General features: G+C 37.3%; 4 protein-coding genes across 4 annotated transcripts; 3 read left to right on the forward strand and 1 right to left on the reverse strand.

The window, feature by feature from the left end:
• Window positions 1-529: 529 nt before the first annotated feature.
• FDP41_008034 (uncharacterized protein) lies at window positions 530-5,062 on the forward strand (the record flags this gene model as incomplete). The annotated part of the gene is made up of 1 exon (XM_044711845.1): window positions 530-5,062. One exon carries the CDS (start codon window positions 530-532, stop codon window positions 5,060-5,062), a length of 4,533 nt encoding a protein of 1,510 aa, XP_044568832.1.
• A 212-nt stretch (window positions 5,063-5,274) lies between these two features.
• FDP41_008035 (uncharacterized protein) lies at window positions 5,275-6,424 on the reverse strand (the record flags this gene model as incomplete). Its single annotated transcript, XM_044711846.1, has 2 exons — window positions 5,275-5,766; window positions 5,981-6,424. 2 exons carry the CDS (start codon window positions 6,422-6,424, stop codon window positions 5,275-5,277), a joined length of 936 nt encoding a protein of 311 aa, XP_044568833.1.
• A 363-nt stretch (window positions 6,425-6,787) lies between these two features.
• On the forward strand, window positions 6,788-7,750 carry FDP41_008036 (uncharacterized protein; the record flags this gene model as incomplete). Its single annotated transcript, XM_044711847.1, has 1 exon — window positions 6,788-7,750. The coding sequence occupies one exon, from the start codon at window positions 6,788-6,790 to the stop codon at window positions 7,748-7,750; it is 963 nt and encodes a 320-aa protein (XP_044568834.1).
• A 153-nt stretch (window positions 7,751-7,903) lies between these two features.
• FDP41_008037 (uncharacterized protein) lies at window positions 7,904-9,646 on the forward strand (the record flags this gene model as incomplete). The annotated part of the gene is made up of 1 exon (XM_044711848.1): window positions 7,904-9,646. One exon carries the CDS (start codon window positions 7,904-7,906, stop codon window positions 9,644-9,646), a length of 1,743 nt encoding a protein of 580 aa, XP_044568835.1.
• Between the last annotated feature and the right edge of the window lie 2,262 nt (window positions 9,647-11,908).

The following is an 11,908-nucleotide window of genomic DNA, read 5'->3' on the forward strand; positions in this document are numbered from 1 at the left end:
GGAAGCTCCAAATACCACCATGTGTCAGAGGAGACATGAACAACCAAGAGCTCAGAAGGGGAGGAAGCTTTGGATCTATTTGGAGAAGGTTGACGGATTCTGAAATATCTGTTTCACTGAAACATTTTGACTATCGGATGAAATGTTGGATATTTAATTCGTTGAAATTGCAACAAGGACTGCCCAAGATGAAAGTTTAGGAACCAATTTTTCACGATCTTAAGGTTCGTTTAATCGTGAAAACAGCGAAATCGCGAAAACCAAAGATAGAACAAAAAAATAGCGAATTAGAAAAACAATTCCAAACACACGATTTTTGTCGAATCAAACAATTTGCAACAACAACTGCACTTGAACGCAACTAATTATTTCAAAAATTCATAAATCGAGAGATCATCTTTTTTGCATTCAGGGATCATCGAACCTTCGGAGGAGCTGTTGATCTTTAAAAAGATCATGATCATTACAATTTTAAATATCATTTAGTATTATTATTATTAATTACAGTCCTCTAATACGAAAAACTCTGATGTTGCTCAACAAACTCTTTGGAGTTTTTTCTCCTCCCAAAAGCCTTGTTTTAATGCTTTTAAAACGATCCGTCCTGTGGCCCTTCATTGAAGAAATCACCACCGATCAAATTGAATCAAAAACCAATCATCTATCCTCTCAGAATCATCATGATGGTTCTCACATCTTTGAAATTCATTCCTTGACTTTAAAAACCGCCGCCTTGAATCAACAATGTTTGAGGAGTAGAAATTTGTTCATTCAACGAGGAGAAATTCGTTGCATTTCGATTTTTATTTCTCTCAATATGACTCATGTAGAGATTGTGTTGGATGGAGTGTTTTTAGATGTGCAATGGAAAGATTCAAGTCAAGGTATTGATTGCAATAGTGATGTCAATTTGGAAAGTTCACAACTACCTTCGATCAATTATGAATTTGTGAGCAGTTCTCACTGGTCTGGATTTTCAGAAAATAATCCATCGTCACCACTGTGGAGTGGGATGGACTTGTCTTCACCCTTGAATGCAGATAATGCTTCTCCCCCAAACAGTCTGTCGAATGATCCTTATTTCAAACAAGGACATGAAATTCTATTCAAGACAGTGGACACTTTATTGTCGAGCATTTCTGTTTCGATTCTCAATGTGACAGCCAATATTAACATGCCTAACGAAGATGTTTTATCTATTGTGATACCACATATTGAATATGCAGATAAGACAGATCAATTATGGACAAGCTCTGAGAGAAAGAGTTATATTTATTCATTGTATGTGAAATTTGGATTTTTTGTCCGAGTATTAGATGTTCACACAGAAAATATCATGAAGAGTAATTTATTGTATACCAATGGAGCACTTGAACTGTTGGTACGTGTTGATTCCTCCAAAAATCTTCTCGATATTTCGTTGCACTGTGTGGAGGCGAGACTTTTCTTGAATCCAAATAGCATTGAACGGTTGTTGAGAATTTTTTCGTTTGTGTTTAAGAAACAGCAAACGTCTCCATTCTCTCCAAAAGGACATGTGAACCACAATGTGAAGAGATCAGTAAATACTGAAGTTCCCTCTTCCCCCATACGAAAAGAGCTTCCCATGTATGACGTCAACTTCAGTTTTACGACAAGGAAAATTATTGGAATTCTACTGTTTAGAGATCAAGTCGATTTAGAATGGGAGCAAACATACGGAAAAGTCTCTCCAAAGAATCTCTCGGTGCCTTATGTGGAATGCCATTTGAATGATCTCAATTTGTCTTACAAATCTTCTTTCAAAGGTCACTCACTTGATACAAGAACAACCTTGAAAATTCATGAAATACACATTTTCGATCAAGTGCATTCACATGAAACACCTGAAGCACACAATGAAATTGAAGAGTCTGACGTTATCTATCTTCCAGACGCTACAAAATCAACAAGTATACACATTTCGAGAATTAAGGTCTCCATCAAATTAATTACCTTAATAACAGAAGGATTGGGATTATTTTTTAAAATTCAATCGCTGCATCAAACCTATTTAGGAGAAATGAGCAAAAATCACTACATGCATGTGAAAACTGCGAGAACGAGTAACACCATCACGGAGTGCCCAAATATTTACATTGGATATATTCATTGTGACATTCTTTCAGAAGATAATATCCCAGTCATGAAAGTATGGTTATCCATCATTCAGTCACAGTCTGATTTTACGTTTGACATTTTTTCCACACGGGTTGAGTTGATGAACAACAGTGTAGATATGTCTCTATCGAATATTGTATCAATTTCCAAACTATCACTCAATATTGCGAACCCTTCTCTTACGATTCATGCCATATGCTTTGAGCTTTCAAGAAATGACTTTCATACATTGATGCCAATTTTTCAAGAAATTTCAAGTGTGATATCTTGTGAGCTTGAAAAACATTTGTCACAAATTACCTTCGATAATTCCCAAGCTCGAGAATTAATACAAACTTCTACAACAGGTGATAATTTTTCATTACAATACTCCTTTGACACAATAGATATTAGACTTTTGAAAACTGGAGACTACTCTAACATCACTAAACGCTACCTTAAACTCCTATTGAAACATGTGCATGGAAACTATGAACAAACTTCGGCCTTACAACAGGCTATCGGCAGTATCTCTATTGGAACAATTGAACTTCTCGAGTACAATTCACACAAGGTGGCGACATTCATCATTTCTCAACAACCTCTATTAGCCAAACCTTTTCAAAACATTCAAGAAAATATGATTCAATTAGTGACCAGAAAAGATGTGCACGGAACAAGTGTCACACTGGATACCAGTAATTTATTTATAGATATTTGTGCGGACCATACTTTAGAGAATGTTCAATTCTTGCAGGATTTCTTTCCAAACGCTTCAGATCAAGACCATTCACAACTTGAAACGATGACGATAACGCAAACACCTGTTCACAACATTCTCCACTCCCTTCAACTAATCTTTCACAACACCACTCTTGCGATTCGCTCCGTTCAACATGGAACTCTTCTCTTGTACATTCGAGAGTTAAATTGTGCCTTAAACTCCACCTTTAATTCATCATCAAAAAGAGGTGACCAATGGTCTGTGAGACATCCTTCAATTGTTTCATATCCTTCCATGAAGACATCCACAGAAGAGTTACTGAGCTCTACTCTTTGCAACTCTTATTCTCTTAAATGCACCTTACATGAATTGGAGAGTCTTGTAGGCCCTTCACTATCTGGAAGCTCAATGTCTTCCACACTGGCTTTGGAACATTCAAATTTTTCACTTGGATTTACTTCGAAAATGAAATTTCTTGAATTTACAGAATTGCTCTCATTGGATCACATTCAAATAGATGGAACGTTGAAGAAGAATTCTTCACAGCTTTCTCACTTGAATATTTCGAATGGAACTTTTCATATTTTCCTTCAAAAGAATTCCATTGAAAGACTCACGAGTATTGCAACATCCATTTCAGAAAATATTCAAAATGCATTTCATTCCGCTTCACTGTCACAGCAATCCGTTTATGTGTCACCAGTCGTTGCAGCTAATCATTTAGTCCACGATAATTACACAACGACCGACGAATTTTCATTATTGGAATCGGAGGAAACATTTAGATCCACGATGAAGGAAAAAACAGTTGAATCAACGGAAGACGATTTTGTTGTACTTGGACCGAAACCCTTGAACATTTCTGAAAATTATTTTGCTAATCAAAATTCTCCAATGGAGACACATTCTTTGAAATCGGTCATTGCACAACAAATCAATATAAAGTCCAATGTGGATATATTTGTGCACGTATTTGAGAATCAAATAGAAAAAGCATGTGCAATGATTCAAGGCCTTGGAGTGAATTATTTAATATTCGAACCACTCAATCATTCAAATGAGAGTGAGGATGATGAAATTATTGAAACGTCTTCTCTCACTCTCTGTATTGCGGACTTGGAGATTTATGACATGACAAAAACCACAAGTTCAAAATGTAAATTACTCACAAAATATGTGACACGAGAGGACACTCGAAAATTTGCAGTACTGGAAATGAAACTTTCAAAGGATGTGAGCCAACGAACAAGAATTGAACTTGAATTGGATGTAATTCCAATCATGCTCAGTGTTCATGAACATTTCGTTGACTTCGTCACAAAATTTTTCGAGAATTCTGAATCTCATCTCCAAATGGACTCTTCTCAGAATTCCAGTTCGACTTCCATGTCATGTCATTCTGGCTGTTCAGAAATCTCAAAAGAGAGTTTAGGCCATCAAGAAGATACGAAACAAGAGCAAGACGACATCCATGAGGAAGATCATTCCGTTGCACAAGATACTTACATTTTTGAGCATGTGAATATTGAAACGGTTGAAGTTCATTTAAATTATTATCCTTCAGCATTGTCACTTTTACCCATTCCACGCGTTGAGAATGCATGCATGAATTTCACACGATTTATAGTTCCAAGAGAGAATCCCATTTTTGGTAAAGACAAACTTGTGGAATGCATCACACAACACATTTTAAATCATTTCAAAAATCCAGTGGATTTATTCAAGTTACTTTTGGGATTAAGGACTATAAAATCATTGTATAATATTGCAGTAGGAGCTTCAGATTTGATTGTCATCCCATTGAGAGAATATCAAAAAGATGGAGGCATGTTGAGAGGTGTTCAAATGGGTATTTCGAACTTTTTATCGACTGTGACTGTGAACTCGACCTTGTTCACTGCGGCAACCGTGGATAGTATGCACATGTTGTGCACAAGAGTGGATAATTATTTAACAGAGGACGAGAAAGTGGAAATTGGTTCTGTCTCTTCTTCTAGAAATAACTCCTTGAGACGGTATGTCGTACCGGCAGCATTGAGTGAATTGAAACAAGGAATGGTTGCTATCATTTCACTTCCAAGATCCACCAGTTCGTTGGCAAGAATGATTGTTTCTCCTCTGAGAGGTGTGACAGGAGCTTTATCTATCCTTTTGAATGGATTGGCTGAGAAGGTGAATGATTCCATGAATGGTAGTGGTGGATCAGGAGCAAAGGATTGATAGGACTGTTGCTGCCAATTGAATATGGATGCAAATAGGGTTCATTCAATGAATATGGATGCAGTGCGGATTCAATAAATAGGGTTCACCTGTAAAAGTGCATTCATAAGTAAATTTATTCAATAAATCACAAACAGCTTTTTTACAAGTGTCACTTTGTGCTTGGGAGAGAAAAGGTGTGTACACCGAGAATCACCTTATCGTGTATTGCTTTAATGAGCAAAACCTGAAGTTCCGGTAATTCCACCATGGTGATGACCTCCAGATTGGTGATGGTGGTGGTGATGATGGAAACCAGGATCAGCTTGATAATAAGTTGGACCAAATCCATAATATCCAAATCCGTAGCTTGGACGGTAGAATACACGTCTGAAGAAGCCAATAATACTGCAAACAATTGCACAAATTACAAATACAATGACAGCGAAAATAATTCCAATAATTGTTCCAATGCCTATTCCAGGAGATGATGCACATGAATCAAATTGAGAACGAACAGGGAATGATACATAAGGAATAAATTCACCGTTGGAAATTAAAGATGATTTGTAATAGGTTACAGTGGTTCCAGAGACAACACCTCCACTTGATGCTGTCAAATCATTGGAATTCAAGTTGAGTGAGCTGTCAAAGACAAATGAAACGCTCAAATTGGTAACATCACTTGCTTCTTTGTAGTAGTAGGTCACCACATTGTTATTGCCCTGAAAGAGACAATCATTGTGAAAAAGTCAAAATTGAGGCAAATATATCAATGTGTGCAGTTGAAAATGATGAGTTGTGCACATACACATGATTTTGCCGTTGTCATTGGGATGGGTTTCAACATTGATCATTGTTGCAGATCGAATTTGTCAAAGATGACACCAATTGATTTCAAATCAAAATTATTGAGAATGTGAATTTTGTACTACTTACATTCTTTGTGATTGGCCCCTTCACAGTATAAGATCTGCGAATTTTGATGGTTGTTGTCGCTCCAGATGGTGTGGATGGATAGAGAGTGGAAGTAATGTAATAGGCATTTGCTTCAGAAGTTACGGTCGTATACGACACAGAGTATCCAGGTGTCAATACATCTACTTTCACAGAAGATGATGGAATATCAAGAGCAATTGTGTATGGTACAGCACGAGCCACTGTGGAATAGGATCCAGTAAAAGCATATTCCACCGTTTCAACCACATTGACATAGCACGAAGAGGCTGTTCCAACACTCACTTGAGAACTGTAGGAAGTGATGGAATAGGTTTTTTGAGCCTCCACTCCGAAGGTCATCATCCCGACAATGACGAGAAGGGAGTATACCACTGCCAATATGAGTGCACCGGAAGAGAGAATTTTTCGTTGATGAACGTTCATGGCCAATAATGAGCGAGTCCAAGTGTTGTAAGTATTCCTGTTACGGAGTGGGAATAGTTGGAGAGCTAAAGTTCAACTTGTTTGGTTTCTGAACCGTAGTGGTGGATATATTTTTTTTGTTCGTTTTTTTTCTGGAGAAACACACTCTTGTGCCGAGTTTATTGTGGAAAAGGTGTTGCGTGGAGTGAAAACGAGTTGGAAAGAAAAAAGAAGGAAATTCCTGAAAATTGGTGAAAATGAAGTGACCAGTGAGTTGCCTCGCGAGATCGGATGAAATGAATGGATAGGAGATACGCAAAAGAAGAAGTCATTTCTAAATCAATATTTAATGAATTGGAAGATCTTACACTAAAGATAAAAAAAATGCACAAGTTATTTCGGAGAGAAGTCGCATCGATTCAGTCTTCCCTTAAACTTTGTTTCGGAATTAAAAACTCGAGATTTAGTTTTTTACTTCTTTCAAAATCATTGTTTACACAAAATCTCTCAACAAGGAAATTATATCATCATAATATCATCCATGGAGCACATATTCAACATGACAAGAACAACCAATGTCATGAGGACGATCACGATTCCAACTCTTTGATGACGATGAAGGATTTGGAGTTAATTTTTAAAACTAAATCACTTCATCAAGATCATTCCAATCAGGCACTTTTTCAATTCATAAATCATGTACTTTATCAATCAAACGGAGAAGCTTTTTTATATATTTTCAAGAGCAAACATACAAGACCTTACGAGGAAGAAATTATTCTTTCAAATGACTTGCAAATTCCAATAACTTTGCTCCGAAATATTCAAAACAAAGCAGTCGTACGAATGAATAGTGAACAGGAATTGTTGAACGTTCTTTCCGATTTGGCTCTTTATGGTGGAGCTTATGCAGAGAGACCTGAAAATTCACTGGCTGAGAGTTGGGCCATTGAAACGATTCAATCATGGAAATCAATAATTCATCACAAGCAGAGTCACAAAAATAATATGCCTCCCTCGTTTGATGTAAATAATATCGATATTATCAACACTGAAAATTTGTTGGAATTTTCAAGTGGCATTTGTATTAACCTGTATGAATTGGATTCTGCAAAAGCAGATGCATGTTGGAGTTCTGGCACTACTGTTTCTCATTCTAAAATCACTATTGAGGACAATTCTTCATTAATTTCAAGAATTAACAAGAATCCTCCGTTCGCCGAGTTCAAATACTTTTTCAATGGCTCCATTTGGGACAAAATTTTGCTGTGTAACTTCAAATGGTCTGCATCTGAAAAGAACATGGAATACTATTATGTGCTAGTTGGAATTACAGACAAGGAATAAGTCACCTCGTTGGAATTGTTGGTTGACTCTTGCAAGCCAACACTCACTATTGCTGAATTCTCGAGAGGCCAGAGGACTCACCAGAACACACTAATCAAAGTCACACCGAGATATTTTTAAAAGAAATTATCGAGCACACATCTCAGATTTGCCATGCCACCAAACAGAGACCAACACGCAGGCGATCATGATGGATTGAATGTCCAGGCCCGAATCTCATCATCACCACGCCTAAAAACATGTGTTGATGTTCATCCTTTTCCACCCTCTTCCTACGATTTTGTGGGAAATCATGTGTATCCACTTCGGCCCACCAGCAAATTAGTCTTTCGAGAAAGCACGAATTTCGTTGAAAGAACTGATGACTCTTTTTCTAGCCATGCGTCAGGAAACATTGTTTGGAACCTTTCAACTCGTATGAAAGATGTGAATCTTCGCTTCCATGATTATCATATTTTACTGATGGAAAAATCATTGAACGAGTACGTGATGCCAGAATTTCTTCATGATCACCCCGAATGGAAAGAGACATGCAAAAATCTGTATTTCTCTGAGGTTTGGCATGAGAAATTCAGAGCTGTATCGTTTTTTGGGGGTAGTCCTAGTTCAAAATCTTTTCCCATCTTCATCATTCTGCCGAAATGTGAATTATTTGAAGAGTTCTTACATCTCTATCAATCCTGGATTCAAACGAAACGAGATACACATGGCAACACATTCATTGGAGATTATTTCTCATTGGGATTCAGAATTCTTTTTAATTTAAAGCTTCCCAACTCTTCTAAGAAAGAATCATTGATTTCACAACATCCAATTTTTGGACATGCTTGTTTTGTCCTTCAATATGGAGAATATGTTGAGAAAATTTCTAAATCCTATGATCACCTAATATTTCTTACAAATCATGGTCGTGTAATCAAAGCAAGTACTCATGAATTAGTAGTGCTTAGTGAAGGGAATGACTTTTTCGACCTTCAAGTAGGAGGTTCTTTTGAGCTTTTCCAGAACACCAAAAACCAAGTTTATGGATATCTTGACAATGAATATGTATGTTCTCAAGTGCCCATGAAAAAGGGAACATTTCAAGAAATATCACTTTCCAATCTCAATGTACAAGTTGATTTTGTGAGAGCTGGGTGGGATAATATTTTCATAATTGCTAACAATCAAAGAGAACTTTACGGATACGGTCGAAATTATGGATTTTATTTCGGATTTGATTACAATTTTAGGGAAGATATTGTTTGTGCAAACTTAATTTCACAACAAGTCAAGTTTGAGAATGAAAAAATTGTGGAGCTTTCTGCAGCTGACAACGTTGCAGTCATTGTATTAGATTCTGGTAGACTCCTGATCAACAATTTCCTCTCTCGCTTCACTCGCAATCAAGCGGTTTATTTTTCAGATATTACCAACTCGAATATGTCCTATCGAGATAAAACGTGGATAAGAATTCCAATGGATGTGTTTGGGAACATGTCAACAGATTCAACTTTCATGATTGAGGTTGGTGTTGGACGAGATTATTTTGTGACCCTTGCATATGACAGCACCTTATGGTATTTTAGTAATTTATATGAAAGCCTATTTTCCAACTCAAATCCAATCAAGTTGCATCTACCTATTCCAATTTCTATGCTGAAAGTTATTCAAGAGAGACACTGTGACAGGAACACGAAGAAATCCAAGTTTCCAAATCCAACAGACTGGTTGATACATTTCAAGCCCAAAATTATATGTGGAGAGCAAAGTCCATTCGTTTGGTATCAATGCAGAAGCAACATTTTGAATCAGTCCTCTATTTTACAAGAAGTAATCGATTTTCGTAGCCTATTGTACAAGTCTTGCATTCTCCATTGTTTCACTGACATTGGTTTCAGAAGAAGCACTGAGTGATGATGAATTCTTGAACCTTTCACTCCTTTTTGTCACAATCATTCCCGGCTGTTAAGAATTGATCTTGATGGCAGTTGCTAAGGCTACTTCCAACTATTTAACATACTTTCTCACTAGTCAGCAACTTTCTGTAGTCATACCTATAAGAATCATTACTATTTTCTTCCAATTTAATCACATGGTTATTATATTGTTTTTATATTGCCTTGTGTGAAATTGGCAGTTGTATCCTGTTTGAAATTTTTTATGCACAAAGAGAGAATTGTCCTTACTCCTTTTGGAACTTGGGTGATGAACTCACATCATTGAATTCAGTGTGGAATTTCTTTGTATTGGGTATGCTCATGCATCTTGAAGTTGGGTTCAGTTGAATATTTCATTGTCATGTTTGTATAGACAATGTGCTTTACTTGGTAAATGCTCTGTGACACATGTATGAAGAGGATTATTCTTGTATTCAACATGCAGCAATAATAACAACCACTACACATAAGAAGTGTACCTCTCTTTTCTCAGACCACTAATCTTCTAGAAGACCACTCATGAGCGTTACTGTAAGTCCAGGGAGAACCATCCTCCTGTACAACAATCCTAAATGTCTCAACAAAAAAGGGCAAAATCAATGACATTGTATACAATCACAGTATTCCAGATGACATTGTCTTTGGAAGTGCTTCCTCTTTGATCGGTTCCTTGTTGTTCTACGCAAATCTCGCCGAATATCTGAAAGAACCCATTTGGCAAAAGTAGAAAGTCACGCGCATGATATTCGCACAAGTGACAAAAACGACCATTGGACGCTTGTGGAGAGTTTTGTCAGGTCCGTTTTGATCTGACAAAACTCTCCACATTAATGAACTTGAATAATCAATACAACCAGACATGTCGCTGGATGAATTTGATTGCCTGCTTTACAAGATTTCAACCGTGATTGTCATCACGATGAAAGAAGTAAGTGAACAAATGCATTCATTTGTGGCTTTAATTGAGAGTGGGTGAGTATATCAATGTTGAATAGGTGAAGAAATGTGAAATATTGAAGTCTGGTCATGAAATAGCAAATTTTCAAAGAGGGAATCTTCATGTTTGTTAGCACTATTCATCATGATGCCATCTCTCCAATTCCTTAAGGTTCCATGTTGAGATTAAAGATTGACTTTTTGAAGAGTCCTCGTTTCCAACATGAGGGCATTTGAAATCACTCATAGTCCTTTCTTGTCGTTAAGGAAGCTGAATTTTGCAAGAGTTTTGACACCCACCTTCTCGATTAAATGTCAACCCCATTGAGATCTCATTGTACATTACCCTTGCACATGAACCGATACAATCCTTTGATACGCCGCATTTACGACAGAAGGAGAATATATCACATCCTCTGAGTGGATGTCTTGCATCGAGTCCCTTAAACTGAACCCCCTCTAATGAAGATTTGATAAGGGAATTGCACTTACAAGTCACCTGACGTATCACACCCCTATACTCTTCGCGCCTTGACACAAATTACCAAAGAAATCACAAGAGGTAAGTCAGTTGTCAAGTGATTATTTTGTATACCCAAGCGCCTTCATCGACCTTTTCTGGCAACTCAAGCACATTTTCACAATCGGTTGAATTTCAATATGCAATGCAAAATTTTTTGTTCTTAAAAGACAAAGAGGAGAATTCTCTCAAACAGAGAGCACGCGCTCTTAATTTAATTTTCAGAAGGGACTGCCAAACGTGAAGCCATTCCTCATGTCAAACGTTTTTGATATTTAACGAAACCAAAGAGTTTGCCACCAGACAGCACAACACGAAGAAAAGACTTGACATCCATTCTCACCATCCAGTCGCCTAGTGTCAGACACTCGCATTCTAGCGCTTTTCCACTTGAACGAGTCATCCAACCATCCAACCACCACCACTACCACTACCATAACAACAACAATAAGACCGCAACGGATCACTCTCTCCCTACTTGAGAAAGAAAAACAACAACAATAACCCTCATACGAGTCGTTCTACAACAACAAAGGCCGAATCATCATCATCGCTTCGTTCGTGATATTTCCGTTAAACTTGTGTTGCGATCATCATTCCTCAAAGAACACCTTGTTCTATCCTCTCTCTCTTTCTCTCGACGAAGGAATCTAGCTCATCAACAGTGGTTAATTCTCTTAGAGCCTCTACTGATCGTGAATCTAGTACATCTCTATTGATCTGAAATCTCCATCATCAATAGAGCAACCTCAATACATTCAAAAAGAGTCCCACGAATCATCG

The sequence above is a fragment of the Naegleria fowleri genome, assembly GCF_008403515.1.
Source record: "Naegleria fowleri strain ATCC 30894 chromosome Unknown tig4, whole genome shotgun sequence".
NCBI classification, from domain to species: Eukaryota; Heterolobosea; class Eutetramitea; order Acrasida; family Naegleriidae; genus Naegleria; species Naegleria fowleri.